Source organism: Takifugu rubripes, chromosome 13 (assembly GCF_901000725.2).
Source record: "Takifugu rubripes chromosome 13, fTakRub1.2, whole genome shotgun sequence".
Classification (NCBI taxonomy): domain Eukaryota; kingdom Metazoa; phylum Chordata; class Actinopteri; order Tetraodontiformes; family Tetraodontidae; genus Takifugu; species Takifugu rubripes.
The window spans coordinates 7,825,049-7,839,833 of NC_042297.1; the positions used below are offsets into that span (position 1 = coordinate 7,825,049).

The 14,785-nt window shown below is 44.9% G+C and overlaps 2 protein-coding genes across 2 annotated transcripts in view; one reads left to right on the plus strand and one right to left on the minus strand.

Annotated features, from left to right (window-relative positions):
• The window catches only part of ush2a (Usher syndrome 2A (autosomal recessive, mild)), a 131,843-nt gene extending 127,401 nt beyond the window's left edge, over positions 1 to 4,442 (plus strand). The window contains exons 83-93 of the mRNA XM_029846815.1: positions 22 to 114; positions 390 to 535; positions 609 to 727; positions 975 to 1,073; positions 1,151 to 1,327; positions 1,537 to 1,620; positions 1,828 to 1,969; positions 2,034 to 2,121; positions 2,633 to 2,698; positions 3,392 to 3,592; positions 3,666 to 4,442. Of these exons, the coding sequence (XP_029702675.1) occupies positions 22 to 114; positions 390 to 535; positions 609 to 727; positions 975 to 1,073; positions 1,151 to 1,327; positions 1,537 to 1,620; positions 1,828 to 1,969; positions 2,034 to 2,121; positions 2,633 to 2,698; positions 3,392 to 3,592; positions 3,666 to 3,755 (1,305 nt within the window). The 3' untranslated portion in view covers positions 3,756 to 4,442. The remainder of the gene's footprint in view (positions 1 to 21; positions 115 to 389; positions 536 to 608; positions 728 to 974; positions 1,074 to 1,150; positions 1,328 to 1,536; positions 1,621 to 1,827; positions 1,970 to 2,033; positions 2,122 to 2,632; positions 2,699 to 3,391; positions 3,593 to 3,665) is intronic.
• A 769-nt stretch (positions 4,443 to 5,211) lies between these two features.
• kctd3 (potassium channel tetramerization domain containing 3) lies at positions 5,212 to 14,761 on the minus strand. Its single transcript, XM_011609672.2, has 19 exons — positions 13,882 to 14,761; positions 13,548 to 13,601; positions 12,527 to 12,572; positions 12,013 to 12,086; positions 11,881 to 11,939; positions 11,453 to 11,533; positions 11,192 to 11,347; positions 10,825 to 10,915; positions 10,511 to 10,701; positions 10,262 to 10,377; positions 9,932 to 10,019; positions 9,668 to 9,784; positions 9,417 to 9,587; positions 9,149 to 9,304; positions 8,935 to 9,031; positions 8,670 to 8,863; positions 8,387 to 8,525; positions 7,845 to 7,967; positions 5,212 to 7,724 (listed from the first exon to the last, which is right to left on the minus strand). The coding sequence occupies exons 1-19, from the start codon at positions 13,950 to 13,952 to the stop codon at positions 7,190 to 7,192; spliced, it is 2,559 nt and encodes an 852-aa protein (XP_011607974.2). The 5' UTR covers positions 13,953 to 14,761; the 3' UTR covers positions 5,212 to 7,189.
• Between the last annotated feature and the right edge of the window lie 24 nt (positions 14,762 to 14,785).

Below are 14,785 nucleotides of genomic sequence, written 5' to 3' on the forward strand. Positions count from 1 at the left end.
ATCACTCTCCACTTCCTGTAGCTCTCAGAGGGGACGTCTCCCCAGCTGACACTCCATGACCTGCAGCCGTACACTCGGTACAGGGTGGCAGCAGAGGCCTGCACCTGTTATCAGGTATTCATTTCAATCATGCTGTATTTGAACATCATGTCTGCAAATCTGTGCTGTTTGCATGTGAAGCGGATGGAGAGTGGGGACCAGGATGAAGCTCAAATCATCTCAAACTAGTTTGAGGGGCAGTTCTTTAGACAAAAGTGGGAGCTGAGCCAAAAAAGACAGTTATAATAAAGTGGTCGGTGGGATGAGAGTGTTACTACCTTTTAAATGATTTAAGGATATTTCTGTAAAGGAGTGATGGTTCATGGTTGCTTATTTTAAACATGCGGCAGTGCTGCAGCCAGGGCCCGATGGCAGAGCTCCGAACCCTGGCTGCCGCCCCAGCCCTGCAGCCCCCTCCTCGGCCCGTCAGCCTGACCTCCCGCTCTGTTCAGATGGAATGGGATGAGCCTCTGGCCCCAAATGGAGTCATTGAGAGGTGCGTAGAGAAACGGTAAGATTCATTTTCGTGAGAAGATCTGATAATCACAACACCTGCCACTGTCTTCCAGCTGTGAGCTGCATCTGAGATCATCTTGCCCCCAGCCCCTCCAACCTGTACCCATCCCCTGTGTTGAGGGGCCAGGAGAGATATGCTTCTTTGGAAAACGGCAGCATTACAATGTGACAGGTCAGTTCATCATCAAATGATGATATCTGACATACAACACATCAGCAAAGGAACCAACAGAACTCCTGGCAGCTCTTCACTCAGTACATCGCACTGAAAACTACCTCACCTGGTTCTTGAACTCTTTCTACAACATTTCAATAAATTTACATTATGTGAAAAAGCTGTGTTGGCATCGTAATGGTGATTGATGCACCCTGAGGATCATATGGAAGGATTTGGATGAGCAGTGAAATGATGTGTGCAGGTCTTCGGCCCTACTCCACCTATCAGCTGAGGGCTGCCTGCTTCAATAACATGGGCAGTGCTGCCTCCAACTGGACCACCGTAACCACGCTCAGTGAAGGTACCACCAGTATCTGAACCCCCAACCTCCAGTTCTGAGCTACAGTAACCCCCATACTCTCGCTCCACTTCCTCCAGCTCCACAGTACATGTCCCCTTTCTTGGTGGACAGTAACCTGACAGTGATCTGGTTGGACTGGACGGGGTCCTTCGCCATCAACGGCTACCTGAGAGAGTTCAGCGTCACTGAGAGCCAGTTGAGGGTCTATACTGGTTTCTACAGCCAACTACAGATTCCCCGTACTTCACAGAAAAGTAAGACACACATACTTACTCACCACGATGTAGATAAAGATCACAACTGTCAGAATCTGATGAAGTGTATCTTACAATGCTTTTGACACGTGGAAGTTGCTGATGCTGCAGTGGAGACTGTCGTTAGCGAGGTCCACAGGATGTTACGGTGGTTTTCTGTCTGCATCCTGCCTCAGTCATAATCTTTTCTTCGTTCTTCCCCTCTGTAGCTCTGTCATTCCAGGTGACTTGTACCACCAACAGTGGCAGTGTCTCTACTCCTACTGTCAGATACAGCCCTGCCTTAGGCATAGGTAACACATATTTCCACATTTGTGAGGACTTTGATACCCTACCATCACACCTAACCTCTGAGCCCTGAACCCAATTCTAACCTCAACCTTAAAACCAAGTCTTAACCCTCAAAGAGCCCCTCAAAACAGCCACAATCCTCACTTTGCTGCACACACACACACACAGAACCAGTCAGGGTAAGAGTGTGATTCCGAATCTGTCTGCAGCTCCTCCTGAGGCCGACGACACTGACAAACAGGACATCAGTGGATCGTGGACTCCAGTTTACTCCGAGCTGTGGTTCATCCTTTTGTTGACCCTTCTGGGTCTCTTCCTGCTTGCCGTCCTGCTGGGTCTTCTGCTGCAAAGGTATCCTGCTACAGGTGTGGGTTCAACAGGGAGATCGCATCCTCTGACACAATTGTTCTTTTAGAGCCCTGAGGAAGAATCCTTCTGCCAGAGAGTGCCCCCCACTGGTGATGCTTCAGAGGACCAAGAAAGCTGGAGGAGAGACGTACACGGTACTGCCGCTCTGAGGGAACGATAGATTGAATTAGTAGAAAAAAACAAGTAATGGGGTCAAACCAGGGTTGCCACAGTTGAAACATGGACTGTTGTGAATGAAATAATTGAATGAGTGACACATATATTTCAGCAGCTGTAAACGTGTCAGAGGTAAACATGTCAGTCAGGGCTGGTGTGATCGTACATCCAGCAGATGGGGCTGAAACCTGAGCCAGGTTATGGAATGTTTGGGCAAATTTATGGTTCTCTGCTATATTTTAACATAAAAGTGCAGATATATGCAAGTATTTCTGCATTTTTTCATGAAATCTTTTACACTTTCATTTTCAATTTCCTTTATGCTGTATTTCACTTCTGCAAATAAAATGTTCCTCTAACTTCCCTAATTTATTTATTTATTTTTCTCTTTCTTTCTTTCTTTAACTCTTTGTTTCTCCTTTGGTCCTTTCTTTATTTTGATCTGTCTCTGTCTCGGTGTATGTCGCTGCCGTCCCTGGTGTCTCTCAGAGGTCCTGTCCTGAGTTGTGCTCTAAACACCTCTCCAGCTCCATGCTCGCTCCTGATCACCCCTCAGTAAGCAGATTTCCCTGATTTACTGTCACACCTCTAAATGTCTGTTTGATTGTCCCCCTGCAGTTTGAAACTGTGACAGGATGTGTTGAGATCAGCACTGTTGTGCTTAAAAGCTACACAGTGTATTCTGAGGTAGGCGGTGTGGGTTTGTGTGTTTTGCTTGTGGGTGCATAATTTGCATGTGTGTAGCCAAAGTCTATTATATGGCACTGGCATTATTATCTCAGGTTGTAAAGGAAAGATGTGTTATATTCATTGACTTCAGTCATCAAACAACCGCATTAACAACATTTATAAAGATAAACAGATTTGGAATGTAAATTTGCTGGAACAGGGTCAGTTTCTTTCAATGTTTTTTTGGTGAGTAGCGCCCCCTGCTGCTGATATTTGTTATGACGGCGACAGATCCACAAAGATAGTATTGTTATTATCTTTGTACTTCTTTGTTTGAAGTATTGTAACCTGATTTAATTTCTAAATCTTATTCAGGTCAGTTAATTCCAGTGTAGTTTAAAGTATTTTTTGCAAGCTCTTCAGCTCAAAAGAGCAAACTAGACTGAAAAAAGAAAGATGTCCAGTTTACTTTTTTAACCAGGATGACTGAGAACATTCACCAACACTGTGGGCATGCAGACTTTCACAGACTTTTTATTTGAATTCAAAAAGTGATTATCTTGACTATATTTTTGTCAGGGCCTGACGGACACAAAGATCGTCAGCAGCAGCTCACGATTCAACCCCATGTCAGTCCTGCGGGTTCCCCATCAGGCAGAACTGACTCCCACCTATTCCCAGCATTCCCTGCACCGCAGCATCAGTAGGCTAATCGATGGGAAGTCGCTTATGATGGAGGAAGGAAACTGGGACAACCCACCGGGTCACGATTCTGGGCTGGTAAGAATGGAAGAATTGATTTTTCCTGGGATTTTTGTTTGTGCTAATTATGGCGTCACTGGTTCTCTTCCAGTATGTGGAGGAAGACGAGCTTGTGGATACTTTAAAAGCCTTGAGCACTGGAACAAAAGAGCACACCATGTTCACCGACACACACCTGTAGGACAGGATGGTCCGTGTGATCAGGTATCACATCTCCTCTCTGGTTACAAACTAAAACCAGATGCCTGTCCCTCACAACGTGGTGGCGAGTAGACGCTAATGATGTGACCTCATGGATCATCCTGATCCCGAGTCAGGTTTTCTGTTTTTCAGTGTGGGTTTGCCAACAGTTAGCAGAGTTCCATGTTCTTATTCACAGTATCCATGGCTGGGCTTGTGTTTATTTTGTGATAAAAATGCCAACAGTCGTGTTGTTTTTATAGTATAAACAGAGAATCACTGATGTGCCGTCAAGCTCTTGTGATGTACTGCCCTTACCTGAAAAATCATCGTGAGATTCGGTTGGTAATTAACTGAGTAGTAGATTAGTGGTGATGATAGTAGATTAACAGTATTCATCAGGGGAGAAAGTTGATATTTTTATGTAAAAATCCTGCTGTATTGTTGCAAAGCCTTTTTTTTTTTTTTTACAGTTTCAGTATTAATGTAAATGTTATTTATAGATTGTTTGTGGTCTGTTTCTGTGTTCTGGAAAATGATCAAAAATGTATTTCAAAGATTTTTCCTTCTTTTTTCCACATACCTAAAACGATCCCTCTGGTTCCTATATTAACACTTTTGCTTCATCGGTCAAGAAGCTCTTCGAGCATTTTCATACCTGTGCACCTTCATAAACTCACTGTTTCAGAGCTCCTCAAACATTTCATGACTCCATATGATCTTTTGCATTAAACGGGCTGAGGACCAAATGCTGTTTTTGGTCAGTTTCCTACAACAGACAGAAATGCTGAGAGAAAGAATGCTCGCAGGCCTGTTTTCTCTATCAGAACTGTGCAACAGCCGTTCAGTTTAGCTGCTGTGCCCCTCAAGGGGACATCAAAGCGAGCTTGAAATTCACAAAGTAGAAGGAAGAAGCGAAGAAGCACCCTCGCTCAAGGACATCGGACTGACAAGGACACCTCGGAAGCGTTCACAGCCAAATCCACAGCTACTGACAGCCACCGACGGAGGGAGAGGCTGCTAACGGAGGGCTCGTGGAGCGATTGTGAGAGACGGTATGGCCCCGCGCCACGCGCGCACACACGCATGCACAGTTGAAGGTTTTATTAAACTCGTAAATCAAGATGACAACAGACGGCGTCTCGGAGAGGAAACGTCTGAACAGGAGGGTTGGTGAGATGAAACCACTGGGGAGGCACAAGTTCACCCATCACACCAGCAGCTCACTTGCCTGATAATGTTTCTCTTCATTTTAAATGCTAAAGTTGGGAAATGTTCCAACGGACACAGACACAAAGGTGAGAATTGTACAGATATTTGAACAGATTCAAACAGATCTCAGTTGATTTCTGAAATATGTTTTTTCTACAGGAAGAAGTTGATCCGCTTTAAACCTCAAACTCAGGTAAAGTGTCTTTGTGAACAGAGTGGGGCGGTTAAATGATAGGAACACATAGTTTTGTAGTCAGTATTATATTTGATCATGGGTGAGTACTGTAGGCGAAGAACATCACAACATGATGCAGCACTTCAAACATACACAATGCAAATCTCTGCTCCTCAGAGCAGTTTAAATAGATATGTTCTGTATTCCATAGAGCTCACTAACATCTGGCTGTAATATAATGTAAACACAGCCAGAGAGCAACAACAAACAAGCAGCTACTTTATGTGCTGTAATACAATTTATAGAATATGATAGAAAATAAACACTGGCAACTTACTCTCAGTATTAGTCTTAATAGTGCAAGTGCAGATGCAGTTAGGTCCAGGAGCAGGGTTATCTCAGTACATTAGCACAAAGATTAACAGGTACATCACAGCAGACGTGTTATTGCATCCATGGGAGGATTTTGTCTTGAAAATACACGTCTATTGTCCAAACAGTTCATTAGTGTATCAAATGTACATCTTTGTACAGTCGGAAAGTTGTTAATGATGAGCACAAAACTTATAAAGATGTTGGATTATGCAATAATAATTATTAAAATACAAGCAAATGCAAGTCAGTTCATCTGTTTTGTATCAAATTCTTATTTTTTGGATTAAAATTGGTTAGATTTGTCAGACCTTTAGACTTTCAGACAATCTCCTGCTTCAAATTTGATTTCAGTCGACTTTTTCAGGTTTCCTTCTGTCTGTGCCCTCAGTTTTGACCACTGTACCTTTGGAGACAGTTCACAGATACAGATGTGTTGATCTGTAAATGCATCTACTGGATGATTTGGTCTTGTGTAAATCTTTAGTTTGGCTCCAATGTGAGCTTTTGGTCAGAACCCTCTTTTAAAACATGACCAGGCAAAAAGAAGTAAAATAAGGCACTGCAAGAGTCAATTGAACCACACACGAGACACATTCAAGGTTTGTTTCACAGAGCTTAAAGTGATGTAGTGGAGATCTACTAAGTCGTCATATCCTCAAAATAAATACATTAAAATGATCTCTGATTTTGCACAGGCAACTGCTGAGATAGAGATAAAGGTCCAACACCAGAATACCGCAAACAAGTTGAAGTTTAGCAAACATCCCTGTAAGATTTAAGCTGTTGTCACATTTCTGGTCGTGAAAACATTTGCATTAATGTTCCCTCACAAAAAAGCTGCAAAGTGGTTTACACACAAAACTGGAACAAGAAGGGACAAGAGTTTTTAAATGTGTTTGTTCTGCAGCGTAGAAGCAAACCCAGAGGTAGGCCTGCACACTGGAGCTCACACAGTTTAGCAAAGTGGCTGCAGCACAGGGATCAAAAGCTGCCACACGTTGGGCCAAGTGTGCAACGTTTTCATGTTTTCAACCACTGATCAAGGCCACCTCCTTTTTTCCCCTTTAAGCACTTCTACTGATACATCAAAAGTATGTTTTTATCCTCGAACGTGAGGATGCCGAGTTGATTTGGTTTTCATCTTTAGTTTTTCCAAGAGGAGATGTTTAATATATAACTAAACTAAGAATTAAATCCAGTTTTAAGTGACTTGGCCTCGACTGTGAAAGCCAGGAAATATCTACAGAAGTTGAGCTTCTGTTCTTTCCACCTCACCTCCGTTACCTGTGACAGCAGTTAAAGGGCTGGATGGTTGGTTAACTTTACAAGGCTAGTGTCTTTGAGTAGAATAGAAAACTGGCTGAGGTTAATCTATAGTTTGGAGTGTTTCAGTTTGGTGCGTTACTGTGGAGTTGAATGTTTCTGGAACTCCTCGGAACACTCGGCCCGAACAGGAAGGTGAACAGGAAGTTACAGATTTGATCATATATCGTGGCCGTATAGTTGAGACATCTGTACCTGAAATTGCTGAGATCATCAAATGATGCGACGGCCCAAAGTAAACATGATTAAAGATCCCCAGCAGGGGTCCAGTTGTAGCCAGCACTTGGAAATCTTCAAGAGATCAAAAGCACAACAGGGTTTATCCAGGTTGAGATGATGGACCCTCACTGTCACAAGCTGCTGTCCTGACCGGGCAGCTCAGGGGCCAGCTTCCTCTGCCGTGGCGATGTGGAGGAGATCAGTTTGGTTGGGGAGGGGGAGGCATTGGAAGATGAGTCACTGCTGCCGCCTTCAGATCCAGAAGAGAGATGAGGGACTGGGGGAGCTCTCTTTCTCCCCAGAAAACCTCCGTCTAGTACTCCCTTTTTCCTCCCACCTCCATCAGCTTTCAGCCCATCCCCAACACCTTCTCCATCCTCCTGAAGGAAAACCTTCCTCCTGACATCTCCACCAGGAGTCGGACTATCAGGAAGCTGTCGATGGAATTCTTCCACCGCGCTAGTCAGAGCTCCAATATTTGTGGCAGAGCTGGAACTGGCAGCTCTGCATGTGCGGAACTCCATCACCACACCTCTCCTCTCGCTGTCCTCAAGCCCAAACTCACAGAGAGACCGACGGGCTTCCGGGGCCACGGCGGAGCCTTGTGTGGACGTCTGTCCTGCGCTGTCCAGCATTCCACGACTCAGGCTGAAGTTCTGGAAATCTCTAAAGGGACAGATTGAATAGAGTCGGTCTCTGGTGGAGACGTCCCCGTCATGTTTTCCCCATTGAGCATTGACAAATGAATAACCACCACTGTGACAGTAACCACCCTTCGTCCCTCACCTGTAGCTGTTGAAGGACTCTGTCCGTCGAGCGTGGGCCAGCAGGGGGCTCTCCCTGTAGGGGCGCACTGCTCCATAAGTCTCCTGGGTCTCAGGAATTTGGTCTGGGGCCTGTAACTGCAGACTGAAGGTGAGACACCTTCAGTTAGAAAGCCTCTCATTCTGAGGTGGTTGTTTTAATGTGTGAAGTGACACAATATTATACTTGTACTCCTCAGATTTCTACACCTGACAACCTTCCTTAGCAACGCATGCAGCAAAAGCTGCGACTGGTGCACTTGCGTACTAAAGTTTTCTGTCCCCATCTGTACAGCTGAGATGCTTAATATGTCAAAAACATAATTTGTCGGACTTTTCATAACAGCACTACAAAAATGGCTGTAAATGTGGGGGGAATCATTTCCACTTTCATCAGTCTAGACATGCTAAGAGCACCAGATTGATGCAAGTAGGTGCAAATGTTTAGAAGATCACAGGCGTCAGTGTGAGTCTTCAACCAAAAGCCCACCCGGAGGGGGGTGAAGGGTCTCTGAATGTTCAAACCTTGAGCAGGAGTCTCTGAGTCTTGTGTGGTGCAGCACAGAGGGGGCGGGGCTTATATTTGGCGTAACGCAGCGGGAAGCACTCAGATCGCACTGATCCAAGAGCTTCAGGAGCTCCTCCTCTGTAGGACCACCTACATCTATTAAACATGAGAGCAGCTTCAGACTGACAAGAGAAAATACTCAACTGTCCATTCAGGATAACTTTTCTTAGGAATGCAGATGTGATGCGTGCCAGACGAGTTTGTATCTAAATACACAACAAGTGTTGGAACCTTCCTCACCTTCTCTCTTCCTCTCCTCTCCCTTGTTAGCAGTGTCCATTGCAGTTGTCAGGTCCCACATCTGGATGCTGCCGTTGCCATGACCAGTGAACAGGTAGCGCCGGGGTCTCGATCCCATCCTGCTCGATCCCTCACACTCACGCACCATGAAACAGGAGATGGTCGTCCCGTCTACCGACTGCACTTCGCAAATCCTGCCAAGAAACACACGTTAACATGTAGCAGCAGACAAGCCGACCCAAAGACACGCGAGCGGTAACTCTACCTCTTCCCTGTAGATGACAGCCTCACGAACAGTTTGTTGGTAATGGGGATGACCTTCTGTATGAACACCTGCTGATCATCCCTCTCTCCAAATGGACCTGAACCCAGAAAACAGCGTAAAAGGTTCCACACAGCTGCCCACTGCATCCTGATTCACCTCTGTGTTTTCATCCTAAAACACTCCACAGTTCACTGTGCTGCACCGGCTCCTTCACCTATATCATTCCCAGAGCAGTAGCTGCCGTGGCTTTCTGTCTCCTCAAGGGACAATATCTTGAAGGAGGCCAGCGGAGTGGAGCCTGGCTGGGTAGAGATCATCCCTCTGAAACGGGTCACCGTCCAGGTACGAACATGGTTGTTATCTGCACACACTGACATGCAGGGGGGCACAAGCAACCATCAGTGCAAACAGAAGAGCAGGCTACAGCATTTCCAGCAAACCTCTGGCTGTAAATTTGCGCCCAGCTCTCAGCCCTTCCTCACCTGATACCAGATGCTTCTCAGACAGCATAATCTTTGTGACGGGGCTCCTGTGAACGGTGAACGTCTGGAAGAGCTGAGGGCCCGATCCCACCGTCTCCGGATGTTGCACAATCACTCTTACCGCGCCGCTGCTGGTCCCATAGGCGATCTCTATCCAGTTCCCACTCACGCCTCAAAGAGGAAAGAACATGACTTCAAAATCAGAAAAGATCTTCAACTTATGAAAAAGAGGTTACAAATAGAGCACATACTGGTTTTAGGTGTGAGGTATACGGACAGCGCCGTAATGGCATCATTCGATGGGTCATGATAGAGCTCCGTCACCAGAAGGTCATTATCTTTCATTCTGAGGGGAAATTTCTGCATGTCTGCAAAAAACAGAATCTGATCTTAAGAAACACAGATCCAGTGTGGTGACACTGTGGAGTAAAATCACCAAAGTCGAAGAACTGAGAAACAATGACCCAAGCACAGGCACTCACTACCGGTGACCCAGTAACCAAAGTGATACTTACCAATGTAGTAGATGGAGCCATTATTGCAGCCCAGAAGTAGGAAGGATCCAGCTGTGTCACAACTGGTAATAGGAACCACATCTTGAACCTTAAACGTGCACAGAGAAAATAAGCTAATGATGCAGTTCTGTAATCGGTGAAGATTCAGGCACACATCTATCTAAATGCTCCTTGAACATTAAGTTCATGGAACTTAAGTGAATACACTTAAGTTCACTTAAGTGAATACACTTAAGTTCCATGAACTTAATGTTGACTCGCTGTAACAAGGAAAAAGAAAACATGAAGAATCTCTCTCTCACTCACTCACACACATACACACACACATACCTGCCAGTGCTGCGTGACAGCATTCCACACTCCAACTTTCCCTGTGTGGCTCGTAGCCACCAGCTGGTTCCCAATAAAGAAGAGGTCATCCACAGGTACGCCCAGACTAAAAACACCTGAGGAGGTGTGCAAACATTAGTGGTCACACGGCCTGTTGACGTCATGCACGGTTAGAATTTTAACCCCGGGGTTCCACATCAGGTGGTTGCACAGTCGATGAGGTTGTAGGCAGAATAACTTTGGTTTTACCTATCTCGTTACCGGCGCCTCCATCTTGGATGCTCCAGAGGATGATGCTGCTTTCAGAGGCAGCAGCCACCATCTTGTCCTTGTCTCCATGAGGACCACCTACCACCTTAGCATTGAGTGCGATGCGTTCGATAGTCCAGTCCAGGTAGGGGGAGGAAAACACCTGCTGCCAGCCAGAGGATTCCTTTATCCTGATTGGATAATTACACACACACAATTTTGTTACAATGAAAAATATTCATTATAAAAAAATGATCTCTTCTCAAATCCAGATTACCGTACATTTAATCTCTTTAATCAGCTGTTTGTGTTACCTGTAGCAGATGACAAAGTGTGCGTAAGCTGCTACAATCCAGTTGTGGTGTCCTGCTATAATCAGCACCTTCCTGGGATCAATAACAGGACCTGCACGTACACAAACACCCCCTTTTGAGTCAAACCCTCTTACATTCATGTGCTGCCTCTGTTAGCCTGAGCAGAGGGGAGGCCACTGAGAAACTAGGCTACCATGTCAGATCATCTTAGTTGCAGCTTTAATGCACGCTCACATGCACACAGTTGAGAGAACACAAACACACACACACACACAGACAGAATGTGAACTTTCTACATTGGTTTTTTATTCCCTGATGTTCTGTGCAACATTATTTGCATTTATTTTGGATGCATATCTTGACTGACCCAGTCTGTTGTCGTCTGTTCCAGGTGAGTCGGAGAGGGAAGGGTGAGGAGGGGGACCTGCTCGAGTGAAACCTTCTGCTCCGATTGACCCAGACCTCGAGTCAGAGGAGGAGCAGGAAGCTGCTGATGCTGGGCTCGACTTATGAGCAGGGACCACTGTTGAGGAAAGAACTCCTAGTTTAGAAATGTTAAGACCTGCTGGGTGTTAAACATGAAACAAGAGAAAACACTTCTGGATGATTTTCTACATCGTGTTTTTACCTGGAGGAGGAAGGTAACCATGGAAAAGAACACTACCACACGAAGAACGGTCCAGCTCCTCACACAGCACCAGGCGGCGGACTGCACACACACACACACACACAAACAGACACCAGGAAAGTTCAACATTCAGAGGAAATCATTGCTATAAAACTACAAACCACAACTCATAAACAGACACAACTTCACTTGACTTCACTTTTACCACTGAATATTTCCTGTTTTTGTGCTGTCATGTAAAAGCCTTATATCGAACACTGGGCATCCCATGAGACAATGCAGGGAAGTTACAAACACCGACGGGAAGAAAAACATTTCAACAATAAAAGGTTCCGATTGAGCCAAGTCGTATGTGAAGCCAAAACGACACCTTGTGCTGCTGTGCAGTTCTCTAAAATCTCTCACAACTTTGTAGGACCAACACCCACCTAAAGGGGTTATTCCATAAAATTCTGCTTCATGTCGAAGGACGCTAATGTTGATGCCCCTACAGAGAAAAGCCTGGTTAAAATAGGTCGTCTACTGTCTTTGAGAAACAGAACGTTGCCGTGGCTCTTTACCTCAGGTCCAACTCTTTGGTTCGGAGGAAATTCAAAATAGGTGCAAATGCCGTTGGATCCCTGTCGATAAATATCTGGAAATATGGAGACATAACTGAATCAGCTGCGGTCAACTGTGGAGGAAGTCAACAGGTGTTAGATGCAGAAATATGAACACAGAAAAGGTCAAGATACAAACACACTTTGAACAACATTAAAATTAAAATGGCTGTTGACTGTTTACATCTGTTCCACTAAGTGAAGGTTATTCTGCCCAGTTTGTTGCCTCCACTTTACAAATCCTCATTAAGCATTGGGGCGGGTCGAGGGATGGAATATTGATTCAGTCAAGCGGGTCAGAGAGCTCGTCTTGAGTTGTCTCGAGTGGTTTTTGTGTCATTCATTTATTAATAATTCATATGACTGCAGGTTCCTGTGGCACAACGGAACGTGCTTCATCAGCTGGAAGCTTTTAAGAGACGCACAAAAGTGCCCTGCACGCTGTGTCCCAGTTTCACGTAAAGGCCATACTCACAGCTCCAGTCTCGTCCCGAAGAGTGGAGATCCTTCCGCTGAGCAAGCTGGAAAACATAATCGCATTTCATCAAACCGAAGCAGCCCACACCTCCCAGCAGTGGAATCACTCCCTCAGGTTAACAATGTTGGCCATATTCATCAGTCAGTGTGCGCTGTAAATGTGTAGGATAAGCGATTCTACGTGATACCAGCAGGAGTTGAGGGACAGCTGCTCTGGCATTTTTAACACTACTTGGTCAGCTGTTGTCAAACCAGGAGCTCAGATGAGTGTTTGATTTTGTAGCTGTGGTATGTGCCCAGCCCCAATCAGCTGTTCCAATGTAGCAGAGCAGTCTCATCTGCACCAGAAATCACAGCTAAATAACAACAGAATCATGCGAGATGCTTCTGCATCCTAAAACGGTTCATATACTGTAACTATTCAATAGACTACATCAGCCGATGGGTGAGGGACTGCTTTAAACAGAGATACTGGAGCTTGATCAATGCTACTCATCATTAGTTGGGCCAAACTCATTTTCTTGTGCCTTTCTGTAGAGGCACTCATACACTTGCTGCATCCTTGACCTGGTTCCTGAAGAACTCCATTCAAGACACAGTGGGACAAGTTCAGTTTAATTTGGTCTACTCTCAGGGGCAGTCTGGAAGGTCTATTTGCTCCTATTTAACTCTCAGTCTGAAACCTTTTTTTTCCAGTTATCTGTAATATATACTTCACACTGCACTGATGAATGATCCTCGAAGAGGATGAGCTGAGCTGTTCTGATAACAGATAACAGCAACAATATATACCAAGTCTGCCTTTTATTACCAGTGTAGCTTGTAATTCTGTTTTATTGTATTTCTACATAAATAACAAACTCAAAGGTGTAATTCTCTGGTTTTACTGCAAAGAATGTCTCCTTTGTTTTGCTCCATACAGACAACCTTGAAATCATCTGTTTTTTGGTTAGATGTTTGTAAAATACAGATTAAATGGCACAATCACTCCAATAAAGTCGTACCGCTGACTCACAAACCTTGAGAAGAATGAGTCTGGGATCCATGTCAGGGTCTGCCTGGAGGTGCTGAATCTGCAGTCAAATGTCACATTATCAACACATGCCAGATGCTTTGGATATGAAAATGTCGGAGAGATCATTTGTTGATCAAAATACGAGACTTAAAAAAAAGAAAGTAATTTCTCAATACTCTTGGAAGGAAAAACAACGCGGGGATGAATTAATTTCAACAACTTGGAGTCTTTCTGGCTACGTCAGCTAATTACATCCAGGGCTGCTTCTTCATCGAGACCATTACAGCATCAGGCTGAAATCATCAATATGATCTGTCGAGTCCCTCCTCACAGCTTACCGTGTTCCTCCGACGTTTAACTGGATTATATCTCCGATCCCAGGCGTGGAGTTGTTGCCATTCATGGCCATGATGACCAGACTAGTGAAAAACACTGTCCCGTTAGCTGCTGGTGCTGTCACCGAGGCTAGCTTGCTAACGCTCAGCCGATGTCCAGACTCTCCAGCCTCACGACCTCTTCTTCCCACTCTCCATAAAATAGCCTATAGTCCACCTATGGCAACCACGTCGGTGTCGTCCAGCGGCCGCATAGTGGGCAGACCGAAACAGGGGTCTGCTTGTCTGAAGACTGATCACAAAGCAACCCTTTCTTTTCCAGCGGGCATGTTTGCATCGCTCCCGTCAGTGTGAGTCGTAGATAACATCTTGCGCAGAACAGCAACGTGAAACAGCTGCACAAATGATGCAGGAGCGAAGCGAGAGGCTTACCCTTATACGACTTCCGTTTTCGTTTAGCTAGCTCGGCTTTGTTAGTGCTGAAATTCTCGCCAAAGATTATCTGCGAACATCCGGGTCTTTATTTAAGGACAGGGTGTAGTGAAATACAGTTAAATTTCTACAGCGCTTTTTACGAACCAGTCGTGAGGGCATGTGAACTATCTTGAACTTCCCAGTGTTCTCGAAAACGCTCGACTGTCACCAAAATATAACTGCACAAATGTTTAATAAACTGTGGCTTTTGCTTTAAGTACACTTAAACCTTTAAATAAAATAAAATAAAATACTAGGCTTTTTTTCTTTTAAAGTAAAGAAGCAACACACCATAAATGCTATTCAAACCAATCCCATGTAAGAGACATCTAAACTATGTTGGCAGCCGCCGCCTACAGATTAGATCACACAATTTGGTCTTGTCAATACGGCATGACTTACAGCGAACGTAATATTTTTGCAATCGGATCGA

Bases quoted from the DNA above. Each gene is read 5' to 3' on its own strand.
- kctd3 (XM_011609672.2), bottom strand. From the start codon at position 13,952: ATGGCCATGAATGGCAACAACTCCACGCCTGGGATCGGAGATATAATC. The intron at 10,020-10,261 runs GTATGTGTGTGT...TGCACGTTTAAG, and splicing joins CTGTCACGCAGCACTGGCAG to GTTCAAGATGTGGTTCCTAT. The intron at 9,785-9,931 runs GTAAGTATCACT...TGTTTTTTGCAG, and splicing joins TGGCTCCATCTACTACATTG to ACATGCAGAAATTTCCCCTC.